At 38.2% G+C, this 17,122-nt stretch overlaps 1 protein-coding gene, 1 long non-coding RNA gene and 1 other non-coding gene across 7 annotated transcripts in view; 2 read left to right on the top strand and 1 right to left on the bottom strand.

Moving 5' to 3' along the window:
• The window catches only part of IPO7 (importin 7), a 34,554-nt gene extending 18,783 nt beyond the window's left edge, over window positions 1-15,771 (top strand). Inside the window, exons 11-25 of the mRNA XM_053945058.1 lie at window positions 902-978; window positions 1,323-1,439; window positions 2,221-2,310; window positions 2,826-2,991; window positions 3,747-3,907; window positions 4,735-4,863; window positions 6,408-6,474; window positions 6,553-6,678; window positions 6,973-7,070; window positions 8,436-8,531; window positions 9,219-9,439; window positions 9,543-9,748; window positions 10,081-10,287; window positions 10,641-10,757; window positions 12,884-15,771. Coding sequence (XP_053801033.1) covers window positions 902-978; window positions 1,323-1,439; window positions 2,221-2,310; window positions 2,826-2,991; window positions 3,747-3,907; window positions 4,735-4,863; window positions 6,408-6,474; window positions 6,553-6,678; window positions 6,973-7,070; window positions 8,436-8,531; window positions 9,219-9,439; window positions 9,543-9,748; window positions 10,081-10,287; window positions 10,641-10,757; window positions 12,884-12,981 — 1,976 coding nt within the window. The 3' untranslated portion in view covers window positions 12,982-15,771. The remainder of the gene's footprint in view (window positions 1-901; window positions 979-1,322; window positions 1,440-2,220; window positions 2,311-2,825; window positions 2,992-3,746; window positions 3,908-4,734; window positions 4,864-6,407; window positions 6,475-6,552; window positions 6,679-6,972; window positions 7,071-8,435; window positions 8,532-9,218; window positions 9,440-9,542; window positions 9,749-10,080; window positions 10,288-10,640; window positions 10,758-12,883) is intronic.
• Window positions 77-17,114, bottom strand: LOC128789291 (uncharacterized). Of its 5 annotated transcripts, XR_008431367.1 has the most exons (5): window positions 16,848-17,114; window positions 11,049-11,188; window positions 1,307-1,433; window positions 501-600; window positions 77-375 (listed from the first exon to the last, which is right to left on the bottom strand). It is a non-coding gene; the product is annotated as an uncharacterized LOC128789291 (long non-coding RNA). The 5 variants fall into 5 exon arrangements; XR_008431366.1 differs by having other exon boundaries at window positions 77-600; XR_008431370.1 differs by having other exon boundaries at window positions 77-600; window positions 11,049-11,130.
• LOC128790349 (small nucleolar RNA SNORA23) lies at window positions 2,503-2,672 on the top strand. The gene has a single exon (XR_008431716.1). It is a non-coding gene; the product is annotated as a small nucleolar RNA SNORA23 (small nucleolar RNA).
• Window positions 17,115-17,122: the final 8 nt, after the last annotated feature.

Genomic DNA, 17,122 nt, shown 5'->3' with positions numbered 1-17,122 from the left:
ACCAAGTAATAGAAGTTGGACATATTGGTGGAGAGAGGATACAACAGTCAGCAATGACACAGGAGTTTGTGCACTTGTGAAAGTATTTAATTTTTACAGTTACAGAGTTTTTATTGCAAGTCAAACAGTGCTGGTCTTGCTAGCAACAACTACATAAATTTAATGTCATTTAAAGCTTACACCATAAACAGTTAATATTTCAGGCCCTGGATTTCTTAGGGAATTTCACCCATGGCACAGTTCAGAGCAGATTTACCCCAGTGCTAAATGACACATTATGGAGTAAGCCTGGCATTCCAGACTTGTCCCATTTCACCTCCTGTGCTCTGCTACTTTAGGTTGGAGTTTATTGTAAGTCTGTGCAGTCCTCTGAGGCTGGGAACAAAAAAATACTTCAGACTCCCTGAACAAATTCTTCCCTTCTCTAAGAATGTTTATATGGCTAGAACAAGGAATCTTGAGGGGTTTGGGAGTTTTTATCCCTCAGGTCAGAGGCATACCTGTAAACACTACAGGTATTACACAAGGCTCTGATAATCCTCTTCTGCAGAGAAATGAGAAATGGAGCATTTTTTAACCCAGTTAATTCTTTGTGCTGGCCTGTAGAGCAAATAACATCCATGTCAAAACTTGACTGTTGTGTCTGCTTCTACTGTTAAAAAATATTTATATTAAAAATAAGAGACATAGAACTTCAAATTAGACATGTGGAGGCAGTCATCATGAAAAACATGAAACATATGTATCCAACCACGTGTTACTCTTTGGACTTGGGATATCTCTAGCTAGAAAGCAGGATTTACCACCTGAAGGGTGCTCTCTTTTTCATGGGATAAATACATTGGGATCATGAACTTAGTAAAGGACCGGAATTTAAAACTGTTACAATGTTATTTAACAGATGTATTTGAAGACTTCATTTCTCCAACAACTGCTGCTCAGACATTATTGTTTACATCGTGTAGTAAAAGGAAAGAGGTGAGTTGTTCAAGGATTGTACTGAAATACCACTAGCTAAATTCAGTTTATTTGCTGAAATAGCTGTTAATAAAAGTTTTACTTTTTTCCTCTCATATCATAATACGCTAAAATTTGAAATTCCAAATTTATTTTGCACTGGTCTATTTATGATTTTTTATATTTGCAAATTCCCCTAGGGCCCATTCTTGACAGAATATGGTGTGTTTATAACAAAGACATAAAACATTGCCCAAATTCCAGACTTGGAGCAAGCTGTTAGATATTGTAGCATTTCAGAGCACAGAGAATGGTACCTGGGAAGATTGATTGGAATACTTTGACTAACCTTCCATGTAATCTAGGTCCTGCAGAAGACAATGGGCTTTTGTTATCAGATCCTTACAGAGCCAAATGCTGATCCTCGCAAGAAAGATGGTGCTTTACATATGATTGGTTCTTTGGCTGAAATTCTCCTAAAAGTAAGCAGAACAAATCTAGTTGTTCTATTCATCCTTTTTTTTTTTTTTTGCCCCTCCTATGCTTTCTCTAACATATAGTGCCTTAGAAGAAATGCAAATAGCTCAGAGTTCACAAGTTTCTGAATTGCTGCCAGTTTTTTTTAAGCTGTTGAACTTAATTGTTTTGGGTTTAATGTCAGTTTAATTACTTAATTACCAAAGTTTTATAGGTCATGTTCAAGTTCAGATTACTAAATTCCTTTAAGTTCTGTGCTTCTGGTGAGAATTACTACACCATTTCTGTGCTTTACTTAATTACATTCCCTTTTTTGTGGAAGAAGAGAAAAAAGTGCATCCAGTGAGAGGCTGTTTATTTACTGGACTGGTTTTTGTGTCTAGAAGAGAGGAAATAAAATGAAATTAGAGATGTTGCCCAGTTAAAATGGTAGCAAAATAGATGCATGACATGGACTTGTATTTGGACCACAGCTCCAAGCAGTTTCCCTGACCACTTTTACTTTTGGTGCCAATGTGCTGCCAACCGAAAGGTGTCTCTTGGGGTCAAAAAATGGCTGGGGAAAAAGGTGTCACTGTTATGAAAATTTTAAAAACCTGTGTAGGATTCAAGTTTAATTACTAATACAGGAGATCATTGTTGCATAATAGACTTCAAAAAAGGGATAAGTGAAAAGTCTGAGGGTTACACTCTTCACACTTTATCATGTGTGTCTTTTTTATTGGGATAGAAATACATTTTTATATGAAGTTTTAAACTGATGTGTTTCCCTTCATATTTTGACAGAAAAAGATCTATAAGGATCAGATGGAATATATGTTGCAGAATCATGTGTTCCCTCTCTTCAGCAGTGAGCTGGGTTACATGAGAGCACGGGTAAGAAAGTGTGGCATTTACTGGTGAGATACGCTGTTCCAACTGAAGAATCCAGAAATCTGCAACTTCTTCCCTCTCACAGATGCTCTCCTTTCTGCACCTTTTTCATAATAAATGGTACACTTACTCCAGGGATGAGTACCAGTTTTTACATGTGATTCTAGATAGCCCCTGTGTAGTTTTGAAATGGCTGCAGCGCTGTGTGCACAGTTTCCCATCTGTGTCTGGTGGTAGGGTCTGTGTGTGTTTTGCACATAGACTGTACTGCTCACACAAAACCTGTGGCCAAAGATGAACCTGAGATCATAGTACTGGTTTAGTGATGTCTGCCCACTGACCAGCCTCCACACTCTCAAACATCTTCATCTCTGAAAACTCTTCCAGTATCTTTATTCAGCAGGAGTTGCACCTCAGATTCAACGATTTGTGTAGGTTATGGATATACAAATAGTTGATATTCCTGTTTGTAGGTTTTGCAGCTCTGAATTTCTTCAATGTCCTTTTTTTTTTTTCAGGCTTGCTGGGTTCTCCATTATTTCTGTGAAGTCAAATTTAAAAGTGACCAGAATCTCCAGACAGCCTTAGAACTCACGAGAAGGTGTCTGATAGATGATAGGGAAATGCCTGTGAAAGTGGAAGCTGCAATAGCTCTTCAAGTTCTCATCAGTAATCAAGAGAAAGGTAGGAGCCTTTTCTTACAGCTGCAGGAAGCTTTACAGAAATAGGTGTTAACTTTGTGATATTCAGGCAGACTTGTTCTCTTCTTCCCTGATGTTAATTTCCCTCTTGCAATTGTAACTTGTAATCATTTGCTATAATTTTTCAGCTGGAAAAGTTTTATTTTTTAAAATAAATTACACAATAAATTGCATTTTAACATAAGACATAATGATTATTAAAACATGGTAAAGAGCTTCATGGTACAGGAAATCCAGTTTTATAGCACCTAATAATTGAATCAGAAATACGGTGGCAATATCTGTCTTGGCATATATTCATTAATGTTAAAATTTATTTAAAGAAAAAAAAAATTAAAAAAAAAAAAAAAAAGGCTGTCTTGATCCAGGCAGGTTTTACATGGCATAGTATTCCTGAAGCTGGCATAAAAGCCACAAAGCAAACATAAATTATATATTTAATACTTCAGGTAATTTGACAGAGGTGTATATGTACCAATTCCCATTCAATTAACATTTGCATTGATCAGTAATCTTGTATTTTATTAATTCAGACTGCAGTGCTGTGGTTTTCATACTTTAATTTCGATCCTCTTGTCATACATTATTAAAATTTGTTCATTGCTATAATGATTTATTCTACTCATGTTTTGGCCTGTTAATCCTGAAGCACTAAATAAAGTTCTTTGAGGTGTAGGTTCTTAAACTCATCTGTGGTTTTCTAAGAATGTTAATTCAAACATTCCACCTGTTTTACAGCTAAAGAATATATTACTCCATTCATTAGACCTGTAATGCAAGCTTTGCTTCATATTATAAGAGAGACTGAAAATGATGATCTTACTAATGTGATTCAGAAGATGATCTGTGAATATAGTGAAGAAGTTACCCCAATTGCAGTAGAAATGACACAGCATTTGGTGAGACTTTATGGTGGCTTGGGAAGATGTTTAATATGGGAAAGATTGGTGTTTAAATTTGATAGTTGAGTTTGACCATCAGTTAATAGCTGTTGTTACTCCATTCTAAGTGCATTGATACAAGTAATTTTCTTCTACATTTAGACAGTTTTTCATCAGAAGTGGCTTCATAACTTAGACCAAGTAGAAATTTCTAAGAACAATTCTAGAAATATTTGCCAAATCTTGGCATATTTCCTCCTGATAGTGGTAATCATGAGATTGGTAGCACATTTTAGGTAGTCTCTAAAATGTCACTTAGGTTGTCTCTTTTAAAATATTAAATTAAAGAGTAGATTTTAAATGAAAATTTTGGTGTGAAAACAAAGTTGAATCTGCAGGAGAAATTCAGAGCTTGAATGGCCATATCTAGCCAGTTGTATTAATGGTTGCAAAAGCAGAGGTCAGCTCAGTGCTTCCCTATTAAAGGCCTTGGAGTTAAAATGGAATTGTTAGAGTGTCCTCTCTGGGAATGCCTGCCAAGTGTTCTGGTCTAGTTCAGCTACTGAGGAAACCTTGTGTCACAAGAACTTACCAAGGGAAAATGTATTCTTTTGCATGGGACATAATGTCATTTATATATTTTTATTCAGGAGTAGATAAAGGGTGACAGCTCCAATGGTTTAACATCCAATTTTTATCATCCTGAGAAGAAATTCTGGAGCAGAGCAATCACCTGCTATTATTTGTACACATTTTCTCAGCAGAAGTCCTTCTGAAATTGTGTAGAGTGCCAGATTATCACAATTTAATGACATATTTATGGTTTGTTCTGCTATTACGTGCAGGCAATGACATTTAACCAGGTGATCCAGACTGGTCCAGATGAAGAGGGCAGTGATGACAAAGCAGTGACAGCAATGGGAATCTTGAATACTATCGATACACTTCTCAGTGTAGTTGAAGATCACAAGGAAGTAAGTAAAAATTACTTTCAAGCTGATATGTATGGTCTAAGAACACTGTAAGTCTTTTGTAGTCCTAGCATTGTTAGCTGTAAAACTGTCCTTCTGGCCAAAAAGATGTTAAAACAGAAAATAGTGAAGTACTTATCATGTAGCCAAGTTGTAACAGAGTGGGTCACTTTTCTAATGCAATGCATGCAGCAATAGAGCATAAATGTTGCCACAGGATTTCCCGTAAGAATCCAGCTTCTTGTTCAAATGTGTCTGTAGCAGGTGGAGCTCTCTCAGTTCAGTTGAAAACACACATCTGATTTGATGAGGTCTGCCCTTCAAACAAAACAGATAAAGCTTCACATAGCTGCAAACATTGACTCTGCTGACTGGGTTTGCTCGCTGTGACAGAATCGATGTGGGTAAATACAGCTCTTGTGGCTGTGCTCAGAGATGGGGGATTTTACCTGCCACATCTGCCCTGGGGAATTTTCCTTTGGGATTAAAACTTCTATCTTTGTTTTCGTGTACTGAATGGAGACACTCCTGTCCAGAGTACAGCCACTTCAAAAGATGCTATTTCTGATTAAAATCTTTCTTGACAAAGTCAGCTACAGTCTTTTAATAAATACATTATAGTTTTTTAGTGACTGAAAAGTTCAGTACTAAACTGTAAGGCTCTGAAGACTTCACTAAAGAAGCAGCATCAAATTCCCAAGGGAATTCCTAAGAATTCAGTGCTGCCACACCAAGGACCAGCTCAGCTCATTTTGTTGTTGCTAGAGCTGCTTGTACTTGTTTTTATCAGCATATCCTTGCCTTCTAAATTAAAATTCTGTGTAACAATATGCTAGTTTTGAGGAGCTCAGTTTGAAAATGTTGACCAGTAAATATTAATATTTTGAGACATCTCACACAGGATGACCAGTGTTACAAGAGATAAGGTATTTAGCAGGTTACTTTCAAACCCTGTTCTGCTAAAACCAGAAACTCAGCCTTTACTTGTCCCTGTGCAAGGTGAGTGCCCTCAACAGGCTAATGACTGCTTTGTTCACTATTCCATGGACTAATATATACTAATTGGGAGCACTGACTGAATCTGTAGGACCAGCATTTACACTGATGGTCTCCATACCATGTGAACATCCTAAGCTAGGTGTGGGAATTTACGATTTTTTGGAGGTTTTTTTTTTGTTTTAATTTCTTTTCTGGTACAGGAAATACCTCCTGTCATTTCTATTGTTTACTCCTTTGATATTTGCTTACAGTGTTTTAATGGGACTGAACTGGTGTAGAGGGTTAGTCAGGCTTTTCTTTTTAAATGATTCTCTATAATGAGATTCTTTCATATTCAAAAACCACCTTGTATTGAACACTATCATGCATATGCTTAGCTGAGTGCTGCTCTTACACATTTAGTGCTCTAAAATGTGAGACATTTCTAATAGTTCTTAAAAACTATATTCTATATATAGAAGCTGCTTTGACAAATTTTAAAATGTGTTTAATTTCAACTCCAAAGTATTGAAAATAGTCATTACCTGTTTTTTTTTTTTTTTTTTCAGATTACCCAGCAGCTGGAAGGGATCTGTTTGCAAGTGATTGGAACAGTTTTGCAGCAGCATGTATTAGGTATCTGTACTTCTGCTGGCTTACTTTTAGAAGCACATGGGATTGGCATGCTATTTACCTAGATTCTGTTTGTTTTAGAGTTCTACGAGGAGATCTTTTCCTTGGCTCATAGTCTGACCTGCCAACAGGTTTCTGCACAAATGTGGCAGCTTCTTCCTCTTGTGTTTGAAGTCTTCCAGCAGGATGGTTTTGATTATTTTACTGGTAAGTAATATAAATAAATTGGGAAGCTAGAGGGTTTCATGGATGTGATTTCAGCCATACAATGAATTGCATCATGACTGAAATGTCAGGAAAACACTCAAGTGAGGTTACATTTGTAGTATTTTTATCTTGCTGTTGCTGCTACCAGACTTGTTTTGCTAAGGCACCTATGACTTGCACATGCTTATCTTGGCACACATTAAGCAAGAACTGTAATTATTAATACACAGATTTTAACCTGATTTTAATAGAAGGCAGATGATACCTAACTGATCATCCTTCTTTTTAATACAGATATGATGCCTCTCTTGCATAATTATGTTACTGTTGATACAGATACACTTCTGTCAGACACAAAATATCTTGAAATGATCTACAGTATGTGCAAGAAGGTGAGTATATTCCTGTGAGGTAACAAAACCTGCCATCTCTGAAGAAATAACCGTGTTAAACTGGGTACTTTTTTCCACAGCAGCTTTTGACTTCTGCTCTTTAAAGCATTTTGCTATCTAACGTCCTCTAAGGTTCCCAAAATTACTAAGTTATTGCAGAGAAATTTAAAGAGATTGCATCAAAATTTCAGATACATGCTTTTGGCAGAAGGGAAAAATAAATACTACATAACAAAAGCAGAATAAACAAAGCAGGTTTGGTGCAATACACTTTGTGCATATGGACATTCAAGACAGATTGTAAAAGGTAGGTGGATTCTTCCATCTGGGATTTGTAGCCTCACCATGGCCAGGATACACGTGCTGTATGTGTGCTGAAGGTCTGACACCTGTTAGCTAAATAAGTGGTGCAGGAATGGAAGGTAAAGGGACAGGAATAGGAAGATGTTTTCCCAAGTTTGTGCCACGTCAGTGGTGAAAGCTGGGAGCAGAATGCAGTTGGTCTGACTCAGTCCAGGCACTTTTGGGCAGGGTTTCTGTATTCTAGTTTGTATTACTGGGCTTTCTTTGTCCAGTCAAAATGTAGAATACACAGCTTTCTAGAGTGTTAGCACCATGTTAGGAAAAGAATACTTTTTTATAAGGTGTGTGTTAATGTTTTATCATCTCTAATAGTAATATATGGGGATTTCAGTTTTCCACCCCTGGATATGGTGTGTGGTGTCTAGAGCTTTGGTGAACTGTCAGCTGTGCTGCCCGTGGTATTTCCTGAGTAATTATTTTGAAGATGTTTAAGTATTACAGTGAATAACTATTTTAGTATTCTATAAATACTAGTGAATAACTCTTGCCAGCCTTTGTTTGAAAACAAGTTGCAACCAGGCCAGTTGTGGTGGATGCAATTTCTTGGAATGTTGCATATAAAATGTATGTTACATATAACATCATGACCACTTAGAGATTAGGGTTAGCTGAGCACAGTGAATTTTTAACACAAGTTTTAGGTATTGCATGGTCTTCCACTGGATATCCCATTTTTGTAAATAAAACTTCTACAAAATTCAGTACACAGATGCAGAAGAAAAGTTTCTCTTTTGTGTATGGAAATAATCCTTGGCAAAACGACAGCTGATGCTTTGACAGTAACTGTGGTAGGCTCAGCACCCGTAGAGTTCTTGAATATTTCTACATTTGGTTAGTTTTGGTTGTCATGCTGAGCCATTTCTGTAGATCTGGCTGCCTCACTGATGTCTGTTAATGCTGGCATTGTTAGAGGGCGTAGATTCATAGCAGCTTTTCAAAGCAAAGCAGTGTATAGAGAATACTCCCTGAGGGGATACACCACCAGTAATGGCTGTGTTTCAGGTCCTTACAGGAGTTGCTGGAGAAGATGCAGAATGTCATGCAGCAAAGCTGTTAGAAGTAATTATTCTTCAGTGTAAAGGGCGTGGCATTGATCAGGTTGGTAACGACTTTGGTTGCTAAAACTAATACTTCTAAATTATTTTATTGTGTAGTATGAATTGATTATGTATTAAGATGAGTTTTGTTATGAGCACTTTGTGTGGTGCAACTGATAATTTTGTCAGTGTTACTGATTGACAGCACTGCAGAGTTCCTGCACACTTTGGCTCCAGAATTTAGGACACTGCAAAACTCTGTTTTTTTCAAGAGTCTGGAAGAGTGCCACCTCAGGAGCATCTTGGTTCTAAAAAGTCAATTAATTGTATTCTAAGTTAATTCTAGTGAATATTTAATGAAAATTATTCTGTCAACCTCATGGCTTTGACATAATGAAGAATGAAGTTCCTAGAATCCAATCAATGTAATAGAAGGACTAGGGACTTCATTATGAAATTAGAGATGAATAAGTTGATTTTTCTGGACTTCCTAGTGTACGCATTTTCTTTATTTTCCATTTTTAATACACAAGGTTATAAAACCAGAAGTTACATTTGCTGTGCAGGATGTCACAAAATCCATGTGATTAAATATTTTCACATTTTCATTTCATCTTTGTATCTGACTTCTGCTAGCAATTAAAAATGACTCAGTTTTATGCCATCTGTGTTTATGTGCCACACTGTTGAAGTACAGAACGACAAGTTTTATTTTTGATCACTGAGTGTGAATGTTCTCACTGTCCAGTGCATACCCTTGTTTGTGGAAGCCGCCTTGGAGAGACTGACCAGAGAAGTGAAAACCAGTGAGCTGCGAACCATGTGCCTCCAGGTTGCCATAGCTGCTTTGTATTACAATCCTCATTTACTATTAAACACGTTGGAAAACCTTCGTTTCCCCAATAATGTGGAGCCTGTCACCAGTCACTTCATAACTCAGTGGCTTAATGACGTGGACTGTTTCCTGGGGTAAGTGTTTGTACTTCTGGAGATGAGTCTCTGATAAACCTGTGTATGACCTGCTTGTAAATCGTGACAAAACTTGCAACTGTTCTACTCTTCTGTTTTGTAGACTTCATGACAGAAAGATGTGTGTGCTTGGCCTGTGTGCTCTTATTGATCTGGAGCAAATACCACAGGTTTTAAATCAAGTTGCTGGGCAGATCCTGCCAGCTTTTATCCTTTTATTTAATGGATTGAAAAGAGCATATGCCTGTCATGCAGAGCATGAAAATGACAGTGATGATGATGATGAAGCTGAAGAAGATGAGGAAACAGGTATGGAGACGGAACCTTTGTTATTTTGCATGTTTTATTTTTTTTCTGATGGAGATACTGAGTTCCTTTGTGGAATTCTTCTGAGTATCCTAATTCCAAAAATGAAGCACTGCAGTAGAACACTATACATCTTTTGCCAACTTTTAAATCTATCTGACTTGCTTTCCACTCCCTCTTAAAACCTGACTTCCAGAGCTGAGTTAAATGAGTTCCCCCCTTTCCAGCCCACAAGTTACCACTTTCACTGCCTGTTTTATCTAATTAGCCACATTTCTGAAGAATTGTTCTTGCTGTTCTCAAGATAAACCTTTGTTTGCTTATAATTAACTCAGAGGAGCTGGGGAGTGATGAAGATGACATTGATGAAGATGGTCAAGAATATCTAGAAATTCTAGCAAAACAGGCAGGTGAAGATGGAGATGATGAAGACTGGGAAGAAGATGATGCTGAAGAGACTGCTTTGGAAGGTTATTCCACGATTATTGATGATGAAGATAACCCTATTGATGAATATCAGATATTTAAAACCATTTTTCAGAGTAAGTAACTGTATTTCTTTTCCTGGCCAACAAGTTACATTTCAGCTTTATTATACACTGTTGTTAAGTAGAAGTTGTTCAAAACTTCCAAACAGGCTTTCCAATACATGCTTGAACCATTTATTTCTTTGGTGAGGAGATGCCATTGTTAAACTTATATAGCAGAGGGAGTTACTTGAATGAATTTATAGTGGTAGGGAAGAGGTCAGAAGCTGTACTAGTGTTTAAATGTCTTGAATTATGTAACCATAACAGAATTAAAATGATTAAAATGGCAGTGAGTGAGTAAGGTTTGAGTTCTAGAACATTTTAATCAACACTTTGCTTTTGCTTATGTTTTCTTTGTGCTGCAGCAATTCAGAACCGTAACCCTGCGTGGTACCAGGCTTTGACACAGGGCCTTACCGAGGAGCAAAGGAAGCAGCTGCAGGACATAGCGACCCTGGCAGATCAGCGGCGGGCAGCACACGGTATTTGCACCCTTTAGACCAGTAATGCCTCCTTTGCTCTCTGAATGCCCTGGGTGTGCTCAAGAAGCATTTTACAGAAAAGGCCTTTAAGTCAAGCCTGATAATGTCTCCATCAAAACAGGGTTGTTTGAAATCTCTTCAAATTGTCAGGTCACAAAGCCTCCATGCACAAACTGGGTGGCAGTACCACAGGTGGGAGGAATGGTAGAAACACTTGGGGAGGGTAGCCAAGGAAAAAAAAATAAATATTTGTCCTAATTGCTTGGATTTGAAAACAATTTATTTGATTACCTGAAGGTAGATGAACTCCAGGTATGTTAACAAACACATCAAGTGGCTGATGAATGATTTCCTGAGATGTCACGTAGTCCAGCTGGGATAGACAAGGATTCTGTGGCTAGGAGAATACTAAATTATGGAAGTAGTACCATCTGTAAAGCCACATCATTAAGCCTATTAAGTATTACATATAATACAGATTCTTTTAATCTGTATTAAAATGTATTCAGTTTATCTTTTTTCTTGGTTTTCCCTTTTGAGATTAAGCCAATATATATAACACTGTAAAATTAAGACTGGATGTTGAGGGATCAGTCCAACCTCATATCCTCTGTCTTAGTGAGCAATTGCTACAGATATTTCAAAATAGAATTTAATAAAATTTTCAATAAAAAGATTGGTAGTAAGAATACACATTTAAGTGTAAGTACTTTTTATGAGAGAACAGCCTAATTCACCTCACAAAGCTTGTGTCCAGAATGATCCAGTTTTAATGGTTATAAAACACAGTTTCCCTGTGACCCCTGTCAAGCAGTAGACATTATTTGATGTAACTTTATACTACTGCATTTTATGGAGACAAAAGTTTGAGGTGTATGTTTGTTTGTTTGGGTTTTTGTACTGTTTTTTTCAGAGAAGTTGTAAAGTTTAACTTAAGCAACCAGATCCCTATGGGAAATTCTTGCCTACTATCACAGCACACTGATACTACATTTAGGCCACTTAGCACACATGGGGACATCCTGTTAGAAGGATTTGAAATACAGTTCTCCCTTCTAATTGTACTTTAGAAGAATTTCCATATGCTGAGAGATTTCTCTTCTGTGGAGCTGTGAGGGATTCCCCACGCTCCATTAGCCATGGCAACATCTTTGTGGCCTGTTTCCAAAGAAACAGAGCCAAAATGCAGATTTGCCAGATAATATGAGCTGACCTGTATTCCAAGAAAGATTGCAAATGTTTTGATTCAGGAGAAAGCTCTAAGACCAATATAAGACATTAATAAGTGGTGTTATCTTGGCCTGGGAATAATACAAGCCACCTTCAGCATAATCTAGATTGTAGTAAAGGTACAGCCTAAATTACCAACCTGGTTTTCAGTTGTCCATGTATTAGGATTGTAAAAACTGCTTTACAGCAATACCTGTCCTACAGCAGTGTTTGAAGGATGGTAAAATCAGACACCTTAACAATCACTGGTAGTTACAGTGATGGATATGTGCACCTCAGGTGTCTAAAGATCTTAAGGTTTGGTTGAAAATGAAAAGTGATCAACTTGGTAGTTTCAGCATTATTTTGTAACCTAAAGTCCAAACTACCTGCTTGGATAGCAGCATGTGTAAAAAGGCTTTTTCTGCTGCTTCAGTGGTGGTTTCTGTTTATATTGTTGAATTGAGATAGGAACACCAAAAATTTAGCCAATATCTGTGTACTGCTTTTTTGCACGTGTGCTCTGTTACTGATTTGACTGCAAGTCTGTTGATGTTAACCAGAAAGAACTGTGTGCCTGTTCCAAGTTTATAAGTGCAGTATTCATTCAGGTCCTGTTTCTAAATTAGAGTCATGTCCAAAAGCTAAAGTGTGGGCTTTTTAAAGTACAAATTCATGAAAGTCTGGTGGTAACAATACTAAGAAGTTAAAATAAGTAGTCAGTCCATCTGTTCTTTGGGGTCTGGCACATTTCCACTTGTTTGTGCTGATTCCTTTGTTGGGTAACCCCAGGCTAAACCTGTATCTCTGAGAGATTCAAAGTGGTCAGTCACAGAATCTTGGTCTGTCTTACCCCCTACACACACACTAAAACTTCTTCCTTCTGTTTTTTTTTGTTTTGTTTTGTTTTGTTTTAGAATCCAAAATGATTGAAAAGCATGGAGGATACAAATTCAATGCTCCAGTTGTGCCAACTTCATTTAATTTTGGAGGTCCTGCCCCAGGAATGAATTGAATTATCACTTTTCCTGCTACTGTGTGATTGTAGTGAAGAGCTTGTGTTCCTCCCAATAGTGGTTCCAGAACTGGTTCATGTTATCTACAACTCACTCTAAACTAATTTATAAATAGATTGGACAAAAGCCCCAGAAGTGGGACCTGATTATTCAACCTGATACTGGAAAGCAAACCAGAGGTTTTTTTGAAGATAGGAAGAATCTGAATTTAAAGCTTCAAATGACACACTTTGGAGATCGGAAATCAAGAGGGGATGTCATGAAGGCAGCTTTTCTTTTTCTGAGGAAAAAAAACTAGACATGGGCTGCAGGACTATTTAAAATGTCTCATTTACAGTACAAGCTAGAAGGCAGACTTAATTTTTACACCTGTGGCAGTATGAGTATTTGCCCAGTTTCTTTCCCTTTTATCCCTACTACTGGGTGTCTATTCTTTTAATGTAAATAAGATAAGGTAATCAGATAGCCTTACTTAATCTTCATCATTTCCATTTATCAAGATTGTTCATATGTAGAATATTGGACACTTAATGTAGCACTACATAACTGATAAATCTGTAAATGAATTAGCACTTTCATATTGAAACAAGCCTGCTAGCCTATGTACAAAAATAGCAAAAATGTTTGCTGTTTATAAAAATAAAAAAATAAGGGATGTATTGGGGAAAATAATTTCAAGTTATTAATTTAAAATGAACTAGCAGTTTTGTACCTGGTGACTTTGTGGTGCAGTCACCTCTGGTTGTGACTTGAATTCGGATATGTAAAAAGGGGTTAGTGATATTTCATTGCTGCTAAAGAAAAAATAGCAACACCCTCCGTGTCCTTTGTTTTTTTTAAAGATCTCACTGTACAAGCTAGAAAATTGAACAAATATGTACTGTAAGCACAAAGAAAAGTTATCCTCTCTAAGGCAGGTAAATGAGATGTGAAGTTCTTAAGGTCAATTGAAGTGTATGGGTGAAACACCTACATATGCAATCTATTAAAAACAACAGTATCATTGGCTGATCTGGGCTATGGTATATAATTGCAATTTTCCCCCCCAGTTGTGCAGAATATTCTTTTTCCAGCTCATGGTAGCGCAGGTGCACCGCTCCTGCATTTCATTCCCCCTCTTTTTGCACTTGCAGCATTAGTGTGTGCTGTTGTCTGCCTGATCCAGACAGTGTATTTGAAGTTTTGCCAATCTTTCAGTTTTGAAGCCACAATTTTCTTCCTTCAAAGTTGCTATAGTAACTAGTATTTTAGCTAGAGAGGCAAAATACAGTTCCCTCTGGGACCACTATCAAAACCACTGTATGAAGAAGCCAGCAGGGAGAGGCTGTGAATGGGTTGGCTTAAATGCCCCCTTTTTCTTTTCTAAAAGCAAATCCATTGGCGTTTGATCTTGCCTTGAGATCATTGGTGTCAGGTCTTTTAAATCAAATGTTTGGGTTGTTTTTTTTTTTTCTTTAGGCTGTTTTTATATAAAAATGTCACCTGCTGTTACAATTGATATTAAACAAGCTACCTTAATTTAATGTAAGCCTCCAAAATTTAAATACAGGTTAAAAATAAACTGAGTTTTTATCTGTAAAAATGAAATGCACATATATATATATTATGATACTCAAAATGCAGTCTTCAGAAAATTGGTCTGTGTGGTGTGGTTTTTTGCATCAGCAGAGTAGCAGGATTTGGTGGTGCTTTGGGGTTTCCTTGCTGAGCTGCCCAGCCCCACGCTGTACATTCCGCTGGTGCTGGCGCTTCCCAGGCAGCGGGAGGGGTTTTCCAGCCTCTCCGCTGGAGAGCGGCTGCCTGGCTCCGGCAAACGCTTCCCTGCGCACGGGGGGCCAAGGTGGGACAGGAGCCCTGCCCCAGTACCAAAGGGACACTTGAAAAGCAAAGCACCTGAGGTGAAAAAGCCTGTGATGGGTGGGAATATCCATCCTCGTGGTGGTGTGAGACCCGGGGTAGTTGCTGTGCATCTTCAGGGGGTGCACAGAGCAGAACTTACCTGGGGGTTTGTGACTCTAACTCATGGGCATGTCCAGGCGTGCTCCGGCCCCCAGGGAATCTCTAGACAGGGTTTTATTTTTGTAGAAAAAGCTGACAGATGTGCTTCCAGCATGCCTTCTCCTTACGTTGCTTGGGAACACCCAGTTTGACAAATAATTTCTGAACATCTGCTGGTTGGGTATCTGCTTACCTTTGTATGCATCCTAAAAATGCATGAGAAGCTTTGAGGACAGGTGAGCCATTTTGGGCCTCCTGCCAGAAGATGTGGCAGCAGCAGTGAGAAGGCTTCATGTATAAAGCAGATGACAAAAATATACGGGGGAATCACCAATTTTAGTGCTATTGTCAGTTCCGGAACAATTATATTTTTCAAGTCACAAGGGAAGAATTCTATCTTGGTGTGAGGAATACAGTCTTACTTCAAGGGTGCTTTTATGTGTCACTAGACTGGTTAGCAAGGAGCATCTTTTTTAAGAATGGGTCTAGAACTTTGCTTTCCTTTGCTCCAAGAAATGTATTTATAGAAATTGCAAAAGAGTTTTGCATTGTTATTGGTGGTGATAGTGCATTTTGTGATGCAATATATCAATTTCAGTGATACACTTATGTCAAATTAAAAACTGATCTTCCTCCTAGAACTTGCACTTATCCATTCCATTTTCAAGGATAATGCAACTCTAAAGGAAGAGCTGGGAAATTTAAAGCCTCTGGTTTTTTTTGTTTTTTTTTTTTCTATTATGGAAGATCTCCTTGGATTAATAAACATCAAAAGCAAATCCTTATCTTCACTTATTTCAGTGTGGTGTTTTGAATGTAGATGTATCCTTAGAGTCCTGCTCGAGTTGCACAGCTCTCAGCTTTGTATTTCCCTCTCCAAAATATTCCTCCAAACAAATGTTAGGCAACAACCAGAGTTCTCTTCAACTGTGCTAAATATAAAAAATAGGCCGTTTTTAAAAATGCTTACATATTGGGTTAATATTTTCTTTCCTTAATCACTATCTTCAAAGAATTATTAATATATATCAGCATAGTACCACAAAGCTCTATTCCAATCTCCTATAGCCTAGGACTGTTACTGCAAGATTTATCAAGTCTGCAGTGGAATAACTACTGACTACCTGCCAATAAACATGCAGGTGATTTTAATTATGCCTAGTAATGGACACCTGGTAGGTTTTAAGGTTTAATTATTTTCTCTCTGGAACCTTCTACATACCCAGAATGAGCCAGGTGGAAAAGCTTTGTCTGCTGCTGATTATCAGTTACTTTTCAATCAATATGTAGCTTTATCTTAAATGGTGTGTCACTGGTTTGTGTATTTCTGCTTTTCATAGCAAACTGTTGATGGTGGAAACATAAAGCACTTCAGAATGGGAAACAGAGATTGTAGTATTTTGCAGAGATGATAATCTATTAATACAAGGGGAGTTGGCAAATCAGAAACAGGATTTTATCTTGGGTACTTCACTGCTGCTGTACCTCGAAACAAACTGATGCCTGCAGCTTGTATTTGGCTTAAAATTTACAATTAGGAAACAGTAAATTTATATAGAAAAGCTGTTGGCCATTAGGCCTGTTTGGGAATAAGTATTTTTTGGGTTTTTCTGTACAGCTGCAGTAATTTTGGACTGCAAGAATTTCAAACTATTATTCCGGAGCAAAACGTAATTTTTTTTACATCTCTCAGGAGATGTAAAACATGCAGTTAAGTCCATCAGAGCTGGGCTTACGGACCTATCAATGGGAACAATTCGCGTCATCTGCAGAACAGGGTTTTCTGAGAAATCACCTGCGGAGTTTACCGTAACACGCTTTGCTTGCCTTACACCGAGAGCCGTGGGACTATTACACGCTTCCATACCTAAAAATCTCCTAAGGATAACACTTCCAAGCACAGCTTTAACACAGCGTCCTTCTCCCCCAGAGCCGGGCTGGAATGGCAGCCGGGGCTAATGCGGCAGGAGGCCGGGAAGGGAAGAGCAGAGCGCTCACTGTCCCCGGCCCGGCCGTGCGGCCCCGCGGGGCCCCGCGCACGGCCCAAGGGAGCGCGGATGGCCCCGGCCGAGGCGGATCCGCTCCCCCGGGGGCCCGGGGGCCGCTGCCCGTCCCCTCACCGTCCGCTGCCGGTGCCCGCCG

The sequence above is a fragment of the Vidua chalybeata genome, chromosome 6 (assembly GCF_026979565.1).
Source record: "Vidua chalybeata isolate OUT-0048 chromosome 6, bVidCha1 merged haplotype, whole genome shotgun sequence".
NCBI lineage: Eukaryota > Metazoa > Chordata > Aves > Passeriformes > Viduidae > Vidua > Vidua chalybeata.
This window is presented reverse-complemented; position numbering and strand designations above follow the sequence as displayed.